This window comes from Poeciliopsis prolifica, unplaced genomic scaffold (assembly GCF_027474105.1).
Source record: "Poeciliopsis prolifica strain line A6 unplaced genomic scaffold, Auburn_PproV2 SCAFFOLD004, whole genome shotgun sequence".
NCBI lineage: Eukaryota > Metazoa > Chordata > Actinopteri > Cyprinodontiformes > Poeciliidae > Poeciliopsis > Poeciliopsis prolifica.
The window spans coordinates 17156972-17176854 of record NW_026562379.1 but is presented as its reverse complement, the minus strand read 5'-3'; the positions used below and the strand labels follow the sequence as shown (position 1 = coordinate 17176854).

Here is a 19883-nt window from a genome sequence, read left to right as displayed (position 1 = left end):
GAACCTTCTGTTACAGAAGAAACCTCAAAACTAAAAGTTCACCGACTGATACATAAAGTGAATTATTGCCTGTTTGCAGAGCTGAGGACTAATCACTTACATTTTTATTAACTAATATTACTCTGAAGTATTTCTGCTCTTACTTGAGTAAATTTGTGGATTTTCTTCCCACTGAATGAAAAACAAACATGTTTTAACCAGACAGACTCACATCTGCAGATTCTGATAAAGTTTCTTTTTTTTAACTGATTTGGAAACATTTTCTTTTGCCTGATTTTATAATTTTAGAATTGTTGTAATTTTTGTCCTTAATATACTGAAATTTCCACTTAACTTTACATTTTGGTCCTGCTGATGATGTATTAAACTATTGATCATTTCACCAGTTTTACTCTAACTTGAGGAATTTCTCTACTTTTAATTGAGTAAAACTGTTGGAGTTGTTACTCTTCAGTATAGATTTAGTTTTTTTTTTTTTGCCTCAGGTATATTATGTTGTTCTGATTCAGTCTTATGAAGTGGAATAAAAGCCAAAAACACCCCAATATTCTCCTATTTCCACCTGGCACGCGTCTTTTCTCTTTATGAGACCCGATCATAAAAATCTTCCCCAGAGTTTTTGGTTATGCTGATTTTTTTCCCCTCACGCGCTAATCCCGTTGGCCTCCCGCATGCGCACCAGCGCCATCTCCATTCAGTCCCCATTAAGGCCGAGGCATTGACATTCACGGGCCTCCGTCTGCTCCCAGGCCTGATGTGTATTCCGAGTCTGTGCGTTACGCAGGGCTTTCCTTCATATCCGCCTCCCTGCTGCAGCTGCAGCTGCGGAACAAAACGCAGCAAAAATGGAAGAGGAGAAGAAGAAGAAGTCCAATACGCACATCAGCTGAGAAAGTTGGAGCGTGTTCGTTCTTTTTACGCACCATCCCACAGCGAGTGGATCATCTTTTGTTTCTGACATCAGTCGTTGATGTTTTAATTGTGTGGGCAAATATTTACCAGGCAGTGAAATCTGTTTATCTGCGGGATATTTGACGATCTGGATGGAGGCGCAAAGTGTGAGACTCCTGCAAACCGCACCGTGACAGCCGGTGGAAAAGAAACGCGTCCACGCACCATTTAACTCCATTCTGGTCGCTTCTCTCAGTCGCCATTTTGCACCTCCTGCCGTCGGGTTGTTTCGTACCGACGTTTTGTCGGGAACCAAACGGATTGATCTGACAATCTGTCGATTTAAACGTGTTTAAAATGAGACTCTTACGAGTAAAAACCGGTTTGCTTCTATGGCCGGTTCCAACTGGGATTAGAACCAAATTACAGAGTGAAATATGTGAAAAATAAAACATTTTACTCTAAACCTTGATTTCCGTATCTCGAAATGAGACAAAACGATCTGAAAACCAGATTATCAGCAAGTGATCTGATGATTCCTTAATATTGATCAGAAAGTTCTAATTGATCATTCAACTCATTTCACAATCAACGGACGTTACCTAGCAACCCCGGGCAAGCCCAGCCCGTTACCTAGCAACCCAGCTCCAGTTCCGCTGGCAGATTATTCATGAAATAATCTGCCAGCGGAAGTTAGCGCTTTAAAACACTAGATTAAGAAATTATTGACTTAGAACAAGAGGAAAAGTTACTTGAAAGTCAGTTTTGTTTTACTTCTTGCGCTTTAAGTAATTTGCTAAAAACTAGACTCAAACGACTTGGTAAGATTTTATCTTCACTTTTAATGTTTATAAATTTTAAGCATTTTCATAGCGGCTTATTTGCTATAAATCGTCAAAATTTAACGACTTAAAACTTATGGTCGCTATGCCATTAAGTATTTTTTTTTGTTGTTTTTATTGAAATGTCTCAGTTTCTATGCAACTCCTCTATATTTCCTTTGGCTTCGTGTCTCAGCGGGTTGTTCTTCATGTCAATAGGGGCTCCATGCCGTCCATTATCACCTCTCCAATTGGCTTAACAATCGCAGTAATGAGCTGCTGACGCTAATGGAGGAAACGAACCAGAACCAGAACCAGATCAGCATTCAGGCGGATTAATATGCACCAAGCTTCTAAAGAGGCTCTGAAAGAGATTAGTTAGGGTTGCAGCCGCTCCTCCAGGCACTAATTGATGTATAGCGCCATCTTGTGGCAAATACAAGACATTTGTAAAATTCACCAAAATCTAAGATGGATTGAAGCCAGTGGGGCCCAAAGGCATCCTGCATGTTTTAGATCTGTGGATCCAGGTTTAACGCACCTGAGAAGGACCTGCAGGATGCCGGGTCTGCAGGACCCATCCTGATTTAGACAATAAACTCAGAGTTACTGAAATCCAAGTTAGTCGAATTGAAATAATTAATTTATTTCACAGAAAAATCCAGTTGAGATTAAAAATCCATTTTACAGCAGCAGAAAAAGTTAATTTTAATTAAAATATTAAAAAAGATAAATGTTTGTTAAAAACATTTAATGACAACTAAACTGAGTTACTCTTTATGTGTCAATGAGTTAAAGTCCCATAACATGGATATTTCTATTCGTATTCACTTCTCCGCTTCCTATTGGACGAAAGCGTACCACGTGGTTTCACGTAAACCCGGATATTTTCCTTTATTTGCCTGATTGAGTTTAATATCCCGCGACATACTAACACTAACATTACCGGGTCATCGTAAAATAAAGTTCCTGTTCCTGCTGAAGCTTTAAATTAGTTTAAAAGTTTCCGAACCGCGAGTTAAACTGAGCTCGGACTGGAAGAAATGGTTTCTCCCCCAGTCAGGAGGCATCGCTTCTCGGCCTTTTGGCTCAGATCAAGTGTAAGTTTCTGTTCTTATCAGTTTAATATCTGATAGTCCTCGACATGGGGACCAAATATTAAATTGGGTTTTGGAACAAGGAGCTGGAGTAGAGGCTTGCCTTCTCCAGTTCACTCATTGTCCTGGTATTGCAGTGTCTCCAGGAGCAGTGCACCTCCATTATGCTGTTATATGTAAATGTCGTACAGTTTTAAATAAACAGGCTAATATTGAACCTTGTAGCTTTAGCGATTGAAATTCATTTGCAAGAAAAAAATATTAAACTTTTGGCTATCTTATGATCTGTAGTTTTCTCTATTTATTATTTATTTCATATTTACAAATTTCCAAAATGTTCTCTTAGTTGCCTAAAAATGTATTTACTGCTCTGAGCTTTCAAACAACAAAGTTCATGAGCAAATATGGCCGCCATGGAAAACTGCAGAAGCCGTTTAGCTCCAATGGTCTCTTATCATCAGTTGTCTAAACTAGGCCCTTTGTAACCGGCAGCCATCTTGGCAGGCAGCTGCCATGGCAACAATAAACAAGCTTAGAACTAGCATTCCATCTAATTTATGAACAATAGAATTACAACTATTAACCAATTAGTTTTCGAGTACTCGACCCATCTGTGTAATACTAAAATAAATAAGTGATATTTACTGAACAAGCAAAATTAGCTTAGCTAATGTGGCTTTTAGCTGTTAGCTAAAACAAAGCTCAAGTGTTTCTCTACATGTAACATTTATTTATTCCCAATAATGAAATCCTTAGATGTCTAAATGTCAAAAATACAAAGACAAACATACAAGTTTCCATCCAGTTTATTGATGGTTTCTATTTTGTACATGAAGTTGCAGTAAAACCAAAAGCTCTACAAAAACAAGAACATTGATAAAAACAAACTCCAAACACAAAGGGGGACGAAACTGCAAAACAAAATGCCAGCTGACTTTACAAAAGCTTCAGATAAAAAGGAAAAGCGTTGTGATGGCGTTTGGAGGGAAACTGATTCAGGTTTTTCCAACAATATCACAAAGAGTCCATTGCACTCCTGCTTCCCCTGAGGTTCCCACACAATAAACAGATGGTAAACGGTTTTAAAAAGGCACTTACCGAGGGATTGCATTACGAATCAGTGCATATTGTACTTGATATCAATTTCTCTAAAGACATTTCTCCCAAAACAGCCAATCTGAGGGATATTACATGTTGAACACGATTAATTATTATATCCCATTACATAACAGGAGAGATAAAAACTGAAGAAAAGCATCCGCTTGAATCCTATGAGAGTATTAAGGCTGTTCTAGTTTGAACTTAATAAAAAATATAAATTTGTCAAATTTCACGCATTTACAAGAAAAAAAAAGTCTCTAATGTTAAAGTCACACGGCAAAAATGATACTTTTCCATGACCGAAAGCTTAAATTTACAATATTAAAGCAAGGATTTAAAAACATTCAGAAATCTCAACAAATAAAAACTCTGAATTTATATTTTAAAAAAAAACTATCTGAAGTTTAATATTTTCCATACTTACAATGTTAAAGCTGACATTTTGTCTAACATTGGAAAATTCAGAAATTCAGATGAAAGAACCCCTTAAATTTATGAAAGCATTTCAATATTTTCCACCTTTTCCTTGAACAGAAACATTTCCTGCATCCAGACTCGATGCAGCCATGTTCCTCTCTGACTCTGGTGTTTCTTCTGGATCCAGGAAAAGAGCCCAGATCCATAGCTTACATTAAAACAGATGTGGATCCAGATGTGGATATTCTAAACTTACCACTTCAACTCAAGAGGATTTTGGTCATTTTTGTTCTTAAGTTTTAATGTCACAGATTTATGGTTTTAAATTATGAAAAATTAGCATTTTTTCTTGCAAATTTATGACTTTTTAATCAAAAAAATCTTATGTGTTACTGATCTAGAAATTTTGCTGGAATAATTTTGTGATATTCTAAAATCTACAACTTCTGTTTGAGAAGATTTTGGTCAAAAATGTATGACTATCTGTCATAGAACATCTTAGTTTTAATATTGTAAATTTATGTCTTGAAATGACAACTCTGTATTTTTTATGCAAATTTATAATTTTTCAACACTTTTGTCTGTTAAACACATGACATTAATCAAAAAATTATCTTTTTTTATTGAAAAATATTTTCCTTTCATCTAAAGTGGCATTTATGGTCAAATTTATGACTGTCATTTTAGTTATATTATAAATTTGAAACTTTACTTAAGTCATGAAAAATAAGCATTTATTACTGATAATTTTTCTTGTAAATACATAAATTTTTACCTAGATTTATTGTTTCTCTGTCATCTAAAATGAGTCCAACACTCCATCGCAAGGGAATCCAGTTCAACCAACAACTAAATATAATTTTTATTCAACAGTTACATCCAGAAACATGAAGCTGGGCTGAACATGACCTTTGGTTTGTGCGTGCGTCGTGCACATAAAGGGAGAATCGACCCAAAACACAAACTCAGTTCGAATGTTGGCCCCGCCCACTTTAGTTTCATCAAACATTTTAATTCATAAAATAAAATCTGGCCAATGAACAAATACATTCATCATATGTGGGGAAACAAAACTTTATGAATAATATTTTTCAGGTGGATTCTCCCTTAAAAAATAAAAGTAAAAAAAAAGATACGCAATTATATTTCATAATATATTTCAAACTGTTGCATATACTAAGACTAAGGGATTGCACATACATACTATAACAGATTTTTACAGTATATAACATTTAACATTCTAGTATAAAATATAATCCTAGGCCTATCAATAGATATCTTAAAATATACATTCGGGGTAAAGCGTAGGCTGGGCTGGATGTGAACGTAAAGCAACGTTAAGGTCGAGTTTGACGCACCAACGTTCTCCGTTTTTCGGTTTCACCAAGAGTCACGTAAAGCTGGCGTAAAGGAAAAAAACAAAAAGCAGAGAGAAATGTGGTGGCCTGTCACCTGCTCACATGGCGCCAGTTTCACAATTTCTTTCAGCTATGGCGCTAACGTTTTTCTTTTTCGGTTTCACCAAGAGTCACGTGAAGCTGCCGTAAAGGAAATAAAGACTGGGAAAACGTGGCGGCTGGTTACCTGCCAACATGGCGTCAGTTTCTTGACTTCAAATTTAACAAAACTGGTGTAAAACCTCTGCGCAGCAACAAAGTTCTGTTTGTGCCGCTATCATCTTAAAGAAATTAACAAATGTTTTCAGAGGTCACAAAAGGTCAAACAGCTGCCGCAAATTCTTTTTAAAAAATTATGTTAATCAACTAATTTGTGCAGCAAAAATTTTGTTTGTCCTGCCTTTGTTTAGAAAATATCAATGACCCAAATATAACAAAATTTGTGTCAAATGTTTGTGGGGTAAAAATTTTAATTTGTGCTGCTATGTAATAAAGATATTACATTTACAAATCAAACAAATTTGTTGCCAATCAACTCAGCTATGTTGTGAAGCAAAGATTTTAGTTTGTGCCGCTGACATTTTAAGGATATTAAAAAATATTTCCAGATTGTGAAAGGTCAACCAGCCACCACCTAACTTTTTTAAACAATAGCAAAATTAGAGTGTAACGTTTATGCAGCAAACCTTTTTATTTGTGCTGCTTAAAGGTCAAAAGGTCAACCACAAAATGTTACATTTTTGTGCTGCCTTTGTGTAGCAAAAATGTCTTGTTTGTGCTGCCATAATTCACTACATTTACACAAACAAATAGTGTAAAAAGCTTAGTAAAATGTTTTGTTTGTGCTCCTTTTGCTTTGAAGATATTAATGATGACCTCAAGAAACTTTTATCTTATTATCTAAAAAAATAGCAGCACCAATGAAAATTTTTGCTGCACAAATGTTTGACACCAAGAAGGTTTGGAGGGAGGGACTTCACTCAGGGTTTCTCAGCAGAGTGCTAACGTATAGCTGGCCTAAAGTAAATAAGAACAAAAATGTCGTGGCCTGTTACCTCCCAATATGGCATCCGTTTCAGATTTCTCAGCCAATTTATTGCAAGGGGCTCCAATTATACCGACTTCAGTTAACAGCGTTAAAACCTGTAGCAAAGGTAACATCCAACAGCGTGCAGGAGTGAGAGGTCACTGTAAAACAGTGTTTTACTCATTTGATTTCTGCCATTTTAAATTATCTTTACTTTAGCTATTAGCATGTCAGATTCCCTACAAAACGCCTAGTTAGGTTTCCAAAAGGCTCCCAACCCTTTAAACTCAGGCAAAAGGCAGTTTTAAAGTGTGAAACAGAGCAACTTCGCTCCAATATAATCAAACTGTTTGATAACTTATTAATTCAGCCTCTGGACAGTCTGCTTCTCCTTCAGTTCAATGAAATGTTTTGAAGGCAGAAAACAAAATACCAAGTCCAGTTCTCTGTGCTTCCTGCAATAATAACTTCCACACTGAAGAGTGTTGTCAGCACGATCAGGTGGTATTTCTGGATCGCTAACTGATCAGAAAAGAACATTTTGAGCCTCTTGTTGCAAAAGTATTTCTGTTTAATTACAGTTGAGGGAAAATGTGAATTGTTGGCGTTTTAATTAGCGTTTGACTTCGTTTTGCTCAAGAGATTAAGAAAAATATTAAACTTCCCCTACGTGAGTAGCGACATGTTAGCATCTTAGGCTCGTTTCTGAAACAAATATTAAAAATTAATTCAGAAACAGTTGTTTCTTCCAACTTCCACACAGTAAGAATAATTTGTTTTCACGTTTTTATCATTTGAGTTCAATTAAAGATTAAAACGTTAAGCTTGATCCATTTTTCTTTCCTGTTTTCTACTGCAAAAGTATGAAAATTGCTAAATTTCTCTACAATGCACAATTATTGTTAGCTTTGTTGTGTTTCTGTCGAGTCCTTTTGGTTTCTAGGGGACGATCAGTTATAAAATTCAGAAAAATAAACAATATGCAGTTGTGTACAGAAGAAAGACGGTCAGGTTAGAAGGCGAAGAGTTTTATCTGACTTTCGTCTCCTAAACATTACTGAATTAATTGATTTTCGGCCACAGAGCAACTATAAATCTGGTGTGTTGGTGTGATCTCAGTCACTGAGCCAGTGCAGGTTAACCTTTTTTACTTGAGTTTATCAAACAGAAACAAAGCCAAGCACTTGGATTGTTATGTTTGAGGCTATGGAGACATAAATCAACATGCTGTGGTGCTTTTCTAATGTGACGTTTAGCACCTTTGCATCACTGAGGATGCAGCAAAAACTCAATTATAATGTTATAATGTTTAGATTGGGTCGTTTGACCTGTGCTGGAGAGTCGACTCGGTCAGTAGAAATGTAATTTCATTCGTTTTAAATGAGGACAACTAATATATCAAGTCCTTTTCAAGTGAGAAAATTGATCTTTAAAGGGAAATTATGGAGAAAAACAGAAACTTCTGAACTGTTCAAACTGAAGTTAGAGGAGTAGGAACCTGTGTAGTGGAGGATTTCTGGTTTTGTTGGTTGTTGTGTTTCTTTTCTGGGTCCCTCAGCAGTCCAGTGTAGACATCTCTTATACTGATTCCAAATCTGTAGAAATAAAAAGAAAACCGTAATTATGGCATAAAAACAACAATAATTACAGGTGAAACCAATTTTATTCAGCAATATTATCACATTTCCATTTGCATGGTTAACAGTAACCACTGTTGCCAATTTAGCGACTTCGTCAATATATTTTGCAAATTTTAAAACCTCTTTAGCAACTTTTTTCTGAAAGAAAAAAAAGCAACAAATGTAGCGGCTTTGGCGACATGTGAAAAGGCAGCAGTCGTACTGCAGTTTAGAAGCAAAATACAGGTTGATGAATTGGACCTCTGTCTCTTTAAATAATTCCTCCAGGAAGTTGACACAACATGGCTCCTCTATTAAGCCTTTAACAAAATTTTTAGCAGCGTTGCTATGAGAAGTAGCTCCTATAATGCGCTCAGAAGATGATTAGCTCCTCCAGATGTTTGCTAGTTGCTGCTGGCTAGTCTGAAGGAGCGAAGTGTGGGAGGAGCTTTGTCCTTGAAGGCGGAGCTAGAGCCACCCAGATGTTTTACAGCTGAATAATTGCCATAGAGATTAAAGGATTTAATCTCCATGGCATGTTTTAGATGAGGGAATAATGATGTAAGGCAAAAAAATGTGAATTTTACACATTACTACTCCTTTAATAAATGTAACATCTGTAGTTGAAGCTGTCGGTCTGAAACCTAAATGCTTTATTCTGCAGAGATTTTAGGTGTGAAATGAACCCGCCTGCTGCTGCTGCTGTTCGGTCCACGTCACCATCACGTCTCTCTCTCTTTCTTAACAGTGACGTCTCCTCCTCCTCCTCCTCCTCCTGCTCCTCCTGATCCACCTCCACTTGCGCCGCCAGCTGCTCCGCTCCCTGATCCAGACACCGGAGCACTTCCCGACCCCGAACCGGCTCCAGATGCCGCTGCCGACGCGGATCCCGCCGGAGCCGGAACGGCGCCCAGGATGGTAGAGACCTCTCCCTGCATGAAGGCCCAGGGTGGGCTGTTGGGGGAGTTATCCAGCGGGCAGCGCTCTCCGCTGGGGCAGTACACCTCGCCGTCGCCCCGCCGGCTCTGGATGTACACTCTGGTGCAGGGGAAGCAGAACCTGCATTTGAAATGAGAGACAGGAAGAATTTATAAGAGTACAACTGAGCCGTTATAATTTCCATCTTCCTTCTGGAGGGCAAAAAAGCTACTGCTAGCCAAGGATTAGCATTGGTTTTAACAGTTTACCTTAAATGTATGCCTGATATATAAAAGAAGCTTTGCTACCAATTGCCAACACTACAGATAACAAAGGTCAGGAAAAAGTTTTTAAATAAGAAACAAATAGCAAAGGATGCTAGCTTGACTTTGACAACTTTAGCATGTAACTATGCTGTGGAATTCAGTAAAATAAAATGAAATGAAAAAATAATAAAATAAAAATAACAAAAATGCAAATAATTTAAGTCTTTTTTTAAAATAAAAAAAAAATAAGCATTTTATTTATCTAGTGAATTTGAACCAGGAGAAGCAAAAACAACTTCAGGAGTTTTGGCTGAAACATCTTTACAGATTTTGTTTTATTTTTTATCTAGAATGCAAATGTACATTAATACATAATTGGCTTAATTACAGCTGTTTTTAAATTTATATATTGAACTTAATGATTAATCAATTACTAAATTATTTGATAATTATTTCAATAGGTTAATTGTGAATAATGGGAGTCATGATTTCAGCACCAATTGAAATAATTCATTAATCAATTCTTTAGCTATAAATGTTCAAGCACACACTAAAGGAAAGCTATATTATGCCATTTTATCAATAAAATTATTTCTTATTTAAAGAAAAAAATGTCTTAATTTGCAATTTTAAATGTATACCATTAATCAAGTTCTATTATTTAATTGGAAATGTTTCTTTTATTTTCTTAATTTAAAAACAGAATTGAGTTTCCCTGCATTTTTTACTTTCTAACATTCTATTATTATGCGCCACTTTTTGTATCGATTAATTGTCTAGAAGTATCGATTACTAAATTGTTAATCGTTAGCTGCAGCACTAATAATAAAAAAGCCGCAGTAAATCCAGATAAACGCCAAAAAACAAACCTGTGGCCAGGCACTGATGGACACTGGACAAAGTGTGTGTCCTCCAGCCGCTCGTGGCACAGCGTGCAGGACAGCGTGTTTCCGGTCGGATGGGTGTTGCTGACAGATGCCGATCCCAGCTCGGAGGCACCGTTGTTGGGTAACGCCGCAGCAGTCGTGGCTGCCTCCGCGGAGCCCAGAGGCTCGGCTCCGGACCGGGCCGTCGGGGGCCGTTGCTGCCTGGCCGGGGACGAAGCGGGCTTCGGGCTCGTCTGGCTCACACCTCCAGCCATGCAAAAAGACGAAGAAGACAGACTTGTGCTCTTGCTGCCGCCAGCCTGGGTCTGAGTCTGGGACTTGGCCTGGGAGGAAATGAGCTCCCGCTCCAGCTCCGGGGTGATGAAGGAGGAGATCCCGATCCCCAGCTGTCTGCGGCTCATCTCGGCCAGCACTGGCCCCGGGAAGATCATCGGGCTGCTCATCGGCGCTGTCCTGGCGGTCAGACCCGCTGGCATGCTCGCTAGCAGCCCAGGCATTCCCGCAATGCTTTGAGACACCAGATTGGGCGGGATGGCGGCTCCGATCATGGGTCTCCGGCTGCTACTGGGGCTCTGGCGATTCACCTCTTGGGGCGGCTGTCCGTCGCGGTGGAGCCCGTTGGGCGGCACGCGTATCGTCGTCCCGCCGCCTTCCCCTCTGCCTCCCCGCTCAAAGCGCTCGGCGTGCTGCCTGCCGCCGTCCGGCCCCGGCTCTGCTCTGGCTAAGGAGCCGTGTTTGTTGGGAGAGGGGCCGGGCGACCTCACGTTGCCGTCCTGCATGCCGTGACTCCGCTTCAGCTGGCGGGCACTTGCTATCAGGAACTCGATCTGGTTAGCCCCCTCGTAGTTAACGCAACCGCGGCAGACCACCTCGCTGAAGTCCCACACCACGGTCCACGGCATCTTCGGCAGGTCGCACAAGTAGCACCACTGGCGCCTGGACGACGACGAAGGGGAGGACATGGCTGCCTGGCGGGCCACCTGGCACACCTGCTCGGGTTCAAACAGCCAGCTAGCACGCTAACGTGCTAACGCAGGTTAGCTTCGTTAACCTATTTCGGTTCGACAGGTGTACGCCCTCTTTTCGACAAACTTTCCGCCTTAACACACCCAACACAACTTTAGAAAAGCGCTACTCATTTTAAACATGAAAAATAATGACAAATATTAAAGTCGTCTAAGCTCTTTTTCATATATTTGCTTTGTTTATCCTATTCGGCCTACTTCTCGCTCCTGTCAACTGTTTTTCCCCCGACAGACGCTGGTAGGTTACGTAATAGTTCGAGGGGGATTGTGGGAGCTTGAGTTGTTTTGACCGGCGCTACCAACTCAGACACTACCATCATACCGGGAGGTGGAACTACAATCCACGGCGACCCGGAAGTACTCCACGTCTGAGTTCACTTTGTGTCGACTCATGCTCTGTTCCACCTCAGAGCCATGTGTGTTGAGCTAAAATACGTAGTGAGTTACATCGTTGGCAGTTATTTCTGAACTATAAAACATGCCGAAGGACATTTCTTCGTCTTCGAGCGAAGATGAAACGGATAATGTTGCCACGGAAACAACAGAGCGGCAGGAGGAACCCGGTAAGCATACGGATGTAATTTAAGCTAAGTTGGTGCAAAAAGAAATGTTGTCTCTGACCAAAAACGTAATGTTACCGTGTATACTACACTTTCAATAGGCATTAGAGATAACTAGTTTGATAACTAGTTTGTATATGCTTGTTGTTGATCAACAAAGTTACTTAACAAAAGACAAATAGATGATTTATGTATAAAATAATGCAGTTTGAGACCCACTCCATGCCACTAGATGGCGGTAATGCGTTCCATACATGTCTTACCAAGTGGCACTTGTACTTTTTCATCATCTTTAAGAAATTAATGACTTAAATTAAAACTAGCTCTTACATGTTGCAAAAAAGTTACGTTTAAGTTTGTCCTTATTCAGTTGTTTGAACTGGAAACAGGATCAAAAATATTTGGTGAAATTTAGTGTTTTTGCAGTAAAACATGTCTTTTTGTAACAAAATACATTTTATGTAGACTTTGTTCTTAAAAAGAAGTGTTTTATTATGAGATTTTAGCTTTCCTTCAAGACTAATTTGTTGTTAAAGTGAATACTTCAAAACCTTTCACCCTTTATCCTAAAAATTACTTTGGTACACTGCAAAAAAGTATTTTGGTCTAGTTTCTTGTGCAAATATTTCAGTAAACTTGAAATAAAACTAAACTAACTTACAAGTAACTTTTTTTAAAGTCAGTAATTCCTTGATATTGATAAAAAAAAAAAAAGTACCAGCTCTCCAGTCTATTTGTTTCACCATGTTATAAGTGAAACAAATAGACTTGTCACAATGTTTTATGTGAATGATAAAGTGTCCCAGAAGTTACTGCAGTAAACAATAATATTGTTGTTTTTAAACCACTTTCAAGCAGTATAATGGTATTAGATTCTAATGATCATTTAACACTGGAACTAGAAGACATTTTAATCATCCAAAATAAATAAAACAACAGATAAAATGACTTATGAAGTCTCTGTAAACAAAATTGGTCTTCAAAATAAGGGCTAATTGAGACCAAAGCAACAAACTGAAGATTTTTACCATCCAGTTTCTGGTAGGAAAAGAAAAAAAAGAGAAAAACAATAAATCGTAGAAACGATTGATGGCGTTTTAATTTATCATGGGATTAAATGATTGATTGCGACAGGCCTAGAAATAATCTGATTTTTCATCAACATTGAGGAATTATTAACTTAAACTAAGCTACTACATCTTGCTGAGAAGTTATTTATAAGTTAGTTTTTTGTTATTAGAAGTGAACTAGAATATTTGCACTAGAAACTATAGTAAAAATACTCAGTAAGATTTTGTGTCTTTTGTGCATTTTGACACCATAATTAAATACAATTCCCTCACTTTTCAGATTTTTATTTGTGTTTGTCCATCACAAAACATCCCAATAAAAACAAAACAAGAACACGTGGAAGCGTTTTCCCACATAGTGCTAAGCCGACAGATCCTCCGCTTTCTAATTCTTATTTAATGAAGAATGGCTTGTTTGTTTCTGCAGCGAGGAAGACCGCGCGGGTGGAGTGTCCTCAGGACTTTGTGTCTTTCTGCCACGTCCCCTGCAGCAGCACGCTGGCAGACAATCTGAGGAACAACGAGAACGAGTTGTGGCTCATTAAAGCTCCTGCCAGCTTCGACCCCCACTGGTGGGTACGGCTTGTGCTCCTTGCGTCTGTTATCATGCATTCCGATCTTTACAAGAACTTAAATGGAAATTAAGCTTTGTCCTCGCGGTTTTCTCTCACTGTTGTTCCATTTCAGCAGGAACGTGAGGTTGAAAATCCTCTCAGAACTCAGTCAGGGATGATTGTCAGTTTTTCTGCCATACTTTACTGGCCAATTTGAGATTTTATAGAACAAAAGCAGCTGGTGAGGAGATCTTGGTTCAATCCAGTCCACAAAGACGTTGTGTCCAGCAAGTCTTTTTTTTTCTAAATCCTCATTTGTATGAAGACATTATTAAAATAAACCTCAGTTTCCTTCCTGTTTGTCATCTTCTCAATTGGTTTCATTTCAAATGAATAAATTCCACCCATAATGTCCATCTACATTTATTGGATTCCCAGGATAAAGACATGGATGACCAGAACTTGACTGGTTTAATCACATGTGGCGTTCCACAAGGTTCAATCCTGGGACCCCTGTTATCTACATGCTGCTGTTAGCTAAGGCAGAGCTAGCCCAAAGCTTTTAGCATATTGTCACTTTTGGAACCCTTTATACCAACATGTCACCACCAGATGCTTCATCGATCCAAAGCGACTCTATTGCTACTTTTAGCGTCATTTGTACCTAGCTTACATCATGCTGGCATTGTAATGACTGTTGATTTTAACCTTACAGAAGTAGCAAACAACAAAATAGTAATTTGGATTTTGAAAGTGTGACATCTTATTTTAATTATTTGAAAGTAACAGCAGCAGAAAAACATTGAATTTACAGTGAACAAGTTAGGAAGTTTAAAATAAATGTGACAGGAGGAAGAGTTTAATCTGTTATATGTGTACCGTCTATAAAAATAATATGGAACTAATTTTTCCGTTTGTAATGGCATTTAATTTGTATTTTTCAATGTTATTTAAAAATCTTCATTATAACTTCGTGTTTTAGGGGCCCTAAGCAGCCATTTAACTCGCATATGCCTTGGGCCGGCTCTGAGCTCAGGTTATGTCAAGAAATTAAAATAGTTACTATAAATATACAGGTGATACACAGCTCTGCATTATGATGTCACCAGGTGACCATTGAACCGTCCAATCAGTGAACAGAAGTTAAAAACAGATAAATGTGTTGATGTGCCAAAATGTTCTCCAGCTGAACGGAAACAAAACTGAAGTTATTATCTAAAGATCTGGAGAAAACGCACAACTTCAGTTACTACAGCTGGAAACTGGAGATCAGGATGAACTCTGACCTGAACATTCAGAGACACATAGAGACGGTTACGAAGCCGGCCTTCTATCACCTGAGGACATCTCCAGGATTGGAGGGCTAATGTCTCAGCATTACAGGAACTCATCCATGTGTTTCTGTGTTTGCATTGATTACTGCACCAGGTCTGCATAAAAAAATCAGTCAGAATGCTGATTATTTCACTTATAACATGGGAAAATGTCTTCTACTCTACCAGTGCAACTAACTACAACTTTTTCATCAAAATTAAGAGATTTAGTTATCTTCATAAAAGTATTTCAGGGTATTTGATATTAGACTAAAATTACGTGTTAAGATTTTGTGTTTTTACAGTGTGTTCCAACTCTCCACTTGTTTTTCCTGCAGCTTCAGCGGCGTCCAGGTTCCCCTGTCGGGTCGCCGGACCCTGAAGGTTCCGGTTGGACCGGTCCAGCAGCGCTACAGCGTCCTGGCGTCGTCCCGACCCATTGACCTTCACCTGCTCACCAGCGACAGCCGGACGTCGGACGGCTTCGTCGTCGCTCCGGCCTTCTCTAGGCTGCTGAACATCTGCGAGAGCTACAAGGACGCGGGCGGCGGGCGGGCGCCACACGTCGTGCCGGCCGCCCCGGCGCCCGCCGTCCCAGCCGGCCTCAAGCAGCGGTTCCACCCGTTCGGCAGCAAGACTCCAAAGCTCACCTACGTGGCGGAGAACGAGGCGGACGGAGCCGCGTTCGGGCCGTCGACGACGACGCTGCGGCCGCTGGTGGTGAAGCAGTTCATAGAAGATGGAGGCCGAGTGGATGAGGATGACGAGGACGAAGGCAGGAAGAGGAAAAAGAAGAAGAAGAAACAGAAGCGGTTAAAGTCGGAAGAAGTGGAAGTGTTGCTGCAGATGAAAGAGGAACCATCTGATGAAAATCTGGATGAAGCGACGGCGGTCCAGACGATGAAGAGGAAGAAGAAGAAGAAGAAGAAGGACAGGGAGGAGGGGGACGAGGAACTGGAGCCCAGCGTGGAAGTTAAGGTGGAACCAGTTTCTGTGAAATGTGAGCCGCTGGACGTTTCATACTGTGACGCAGCAGAGGGTTCAGGGAAGAGGAAGAAGAAGAAGAAGAAAAATAGAACTGAGGAGGACGTTCTCTGCTGATTCCCTCCATCTTTAAATGTCTTCAGACATAAACGCTTAAAGCTGCAGCATGTAACTTTTATTTTAAAAAAAGCTTTTTTTCATGTTTATGAGACCAATAATCTCTGAAAAGATTGATCTCCTCCACCTCATCCCTGAGAAGAAATGACCAAAAACAACCAATCAGAGCCTGGAGGCGGGGCTTAGCGCTGTCAATCATCGTAATTTATCATTTATGCTGCTAAAAGTGCTAGAGGCGGACATTAATATTTGTCAATGGAAGGTGATTGACAGCGCCAAGACCCGCCTCCTGGCTCTGATTGGTTGTTTCTAGTTAGTACTGGGAGAAAAGAGATCAGCTTTTTCACATGTTCTCAGCCTAAAACCATAATTAGTTTGAAAACATTTCTTAAAGACGGTTACATATCTCGTAACTGTCTTTAAAGAGACAGGTAAAAACAGTTTAAACAGTTTAAGTATGTAAAAAGACAGTTGCGTACTGTCTCTTTAAAGACAGTTTCCCTCACAGCAGCTGGACGAGGCGGCAGCATGGGAAACGGGGAATCATCTCCTCGTTCTGGTCCGGTTTCTGTCGACTCCTGGTGGATTTCACAGCCTTAGATACGCTAAAAAAAACAGATTTACTGTGGGTTTTTTAGCCAAAGCTTTGAGGACTGATTTGGGCCACAAAACTCTGTAAAGAAATTAAAGAAACTTAAAGAGGAGAAAATGTGTTTGGTGTTTTTATTGTCCTGCAGTTTTGAATTCAGACCAACAGAATTTCCTTAAAGTTGTGATTTCATCCTGGAGGAATGAAAACCAAATTTGCTTCACTGATATCCAACAATAACATGGATGAAAGAAGATTAAAGAGCTTTTCTGAAGATCCGAGTGAAGCAGGATGCTGAGGTAGCAGCTGAAATGTGGGCTTATTCCCAACAAAATAACATTTAAGATAAATAAATCCTTCATGATCACAGATTGAGGAAATTCATGTGCACCAGCAGCAGAACGTAGATTCAAACTATAGTTAAAAAATTCCAAAAACAGGAAAATAAGTGTGAATTTAGACCATATGAAAAATAAAACAGCAGGTTATTGTAGCACAGGTTAAAACATGCAACTGAAGACTAAAAATGGACTGAGTAGTGAAAATCCTAAATAAATAACATCTAAATAATGTTTTTAATTCAGTTTTCATTACTCTGACTCCTCAATAAAATCCCCTGCAACAAACTTTTTTATTCAATTCAGTATTATATATGAAGGTTTGGAGCAAAATATAAAAGTAAGTGGAACATTTGGTGTTTTAGGGATCAAAATGATAATTTAACAAAAAAATAATATCAGGCAAAATAAATTTTATCCAACTCTTTCAATATGAAACTAACAGAAACTGCAGGTGTGTGTCAGGTACATTTTTGTTTAAAACATCTTTATTTTTCATTCAGTGTGAATAAAATTCAGAAGTTTGACTCAAGTAAGAGGAAAGATAATTCATAATAAAATTACTCAAAGTTAGTGAATGTAACTAATTACTACCCAACCCTGCATTTGATAAAAAACTTCAACTTCCTCCTCAAATTTTGCCATTTTTTCTAAAAACCTGTCTTTCAGGACGCAGCAAAGGAGTCCCTGCTGTGGCCGGTAGGTGGCGCCAGAGTCCGGCCTGTGGGCCACACAGCTCAGCCTGCAGCCTCAGATCAACCTCTCACCTTTTAAACACTTATTTCTCCCGACAGATGTGAGGGAGGACCTGCTGCTGACTGAACGCAGAGGAAGGATTTGCAAATGTAGAGGCGGCTGATGGAAAATCATCGCATCTTTGACTCTGAGGTGAAACATTTCAGGCTCGGCTCTGCATCACCCCCACCCTGCTTCTCTCTGCTCTGCACCGGAGCATGGTCCTGCTTCCTAATGAGCTCAGGCACCTCTGGTGCTTTCACAGCCTCACCATCTGTGCTACGCACACACACACACACACACACACACACACACACACACACACACACACACACACACACACACACACACACATATTCATGCTCCCATGCATGTCTATCTGACCAGATTTTGCAGCACCTTGCAGCACCAGGATGGCGTATTGGGCCACTGCATTCACAAAAAATTACATTTTCCTCTAAAAACCTCAGAAAAAACAACCAGGAAATTCCTGAGATTGAAAAGTTTAAATTTGCTACAAAAACTCAGAAATTTTCCAGAAAAAACAAAGAAATGTGTCAGTTTGAAAAAGATCTAAATTTGCCAGGAAAAACTCTATTGGATATTTTCAAGAAAATTTTTTTTTAAAGTTAGAGCTCAGATTTTTTTTTCAGAAAAAACAAGGAAATTTCTGAATTTGAACAAAGAACTTTCTGGGTTTGGAAAATTTTATATTTGCTGGATAATTTTTGATTTTTCACATTTGTGTTTTTTTTCTGGAAATTTGTTTTTAAAAGTTTTCACAAATTTTCCACTTTTTAAACTAAAAAAAATCTAGATGTTTTCCAGAAAATCTTTTAACCTCAAAATGTATGTGTTCCTAGCACATTTTTTACTTTTCAAACAGAAGTAGCCATATTCTTTCTAGAAAAATTCTGAAATGTATTTCAAGCAAGATTAAAATTTTTGGAACTCAGAAATTTTCTTGTTTTTTCCAAAAGATTCTGAAATTAATCCTTTTTTTTCTTGCAAATTTTTGACTTTCGAAAATGAATTTCCAAAAGTCAAAACATTTTTACTTCAAATAATTCCTAGTTGTTTCTAGAAAGGTTCTGAGATGAATCTTAGAAAAATTGTGAGTTTGTTTTAAAGATCATTTTAGATTTTTCAAACTCTGAAATTTCCAAGTATTTTTGTAAAATTTTCTGAAATCAATCTCAAAATCTCATATTTTCTTTTAGCAACATTTTTGACTTTTCAAACTCATAAATTTTATTATTTTTACTAGAAAATTTCTGAGATTAAACAAAAAAAATAAAATTTGGGGGCAGAAATTCACTCCTGCTTCTTTTTTTATCCACCATGGCGCCAACAGCTCAACCTGCAGATTGTGTTGGTTTAGCTGCCAGCCAGTAAAGCGGAAAGCCAGAAATGTCAGCGTCTGGGTGAAGAGTCTCTCTGTGAGTCAGAAATGGTGCCAGTTATGTGTGTTTCCTCGCAGGTATGTTGAAGGTGTGTGAGATTCTGCTTTCCCTCTGCTTCAGATGAATGTTGTGTAACGGCAGAAGCGTATTATGCAAAATTCACATTTTACACAATTTTATACTTTAATTTGGGTTTCTACTGTTTTACTGCCAAATGGGTTTTGCAGTAAATTAATATTTTTTGGTGTCTAGAAAACAAACTGTTTTGAAAACCTCCAGAATGTAATGTCACAAATCAGCAGGCGCTGCCCCTTTACCAAGCCCCACCCGTCACCTAGCAACCCTACCAGAACTTTACCAGTCACCTAGCAACCCTACCGGAACTCTGCCAGTCACCTAGCAACCCCCCCGGAACTCTGCCAGTCACCTAGCAACCCCACCGGAACTCTGCCAGTCACCTAGCAACATCCGGTTGTTGATTATGTGGCTGTTGTGATGTGAAAAAAGTGTTTCCACTGTAGTTTTACAAAATACACTAATGTTGATGCAGCCAAAAAAATCCACCTCGTCTCAGCGCAACTTTTTCTTTTAATTATCTTTTAACTTATTCTTTTTTCTTTTAATCAAAAAATACAATTGTGTTAGAAATTGCTGCTTTTCCATCAAGCAAATTTATTCTCATAAATCCAAAATGTGCATTTTTAAGGTCAATGGGGACACAGCTACTGTTGCAGTAACCAATGTGACTAAGGAG

The 19883-nt window shown here is 38.9% G+C and overlaps 2 protein-coding genes and 1 non-coding gene across 3 annotated transcripts; 2 read left to right on the top strand and 1 right to left on the bottom strand.

The window, feature by feature from the left end:
• Positions 1-2780: 2780 nt before the first annotated feature.
• LOC129359469 (U2 spliceosomal RNA) lies at positions 2781-2971 on the top strand. Its single transcript, XR_008605904.1, has one exon. It is a non-coding gene; the product is annotated as a U2 spliceosomal RNA (small nuclear RNA).
• Positions 2972-3599: 628 nt separating this feature from the next.
• irf2bp1 (interferon regulatory factor 2 binding protein 1) lies at positions 3600-11701 on the bottom strand. Its single transcript, XM_055027866.1, has 3 exons — positions 10424-11701; positions 9061-9429; positions 3600-8346 (listed from the first exon to the last, which is right to left on the bottom strand). The coding sequence occupies exons 1-2, from the start codon at positions 11401-11403 to the stop codon at positions 9093-9095; spliced, it is 1317 nt and encodes a 438-aa protein (XP_054883841.1). The 5' UTR covers positions 11404-11701; the 3' UTR covers positions 3600-8346; positions 9061-9092.
• polr1g (RNA polymerase I subunit G) lies at positions 11697-16763 on the top strand. The gene is made up of 3 exons (XM_055027869.1): positions 11697-12029; positions 13524-13668; positions 15302-16763. The coding sequence occupies exons 1-3, from the start codon at positions 11945-11947 to the stop codon at positions 16062-16064; spliced, it is 993 nt and encodes a 330-aa protein (XP_054883844.1). The 5' UTR covers positions 11697-11944; the 3' UTR covers positions 16065-16763.
• Positions 16764-19883: the final 3120 nt, after the last annotated feature.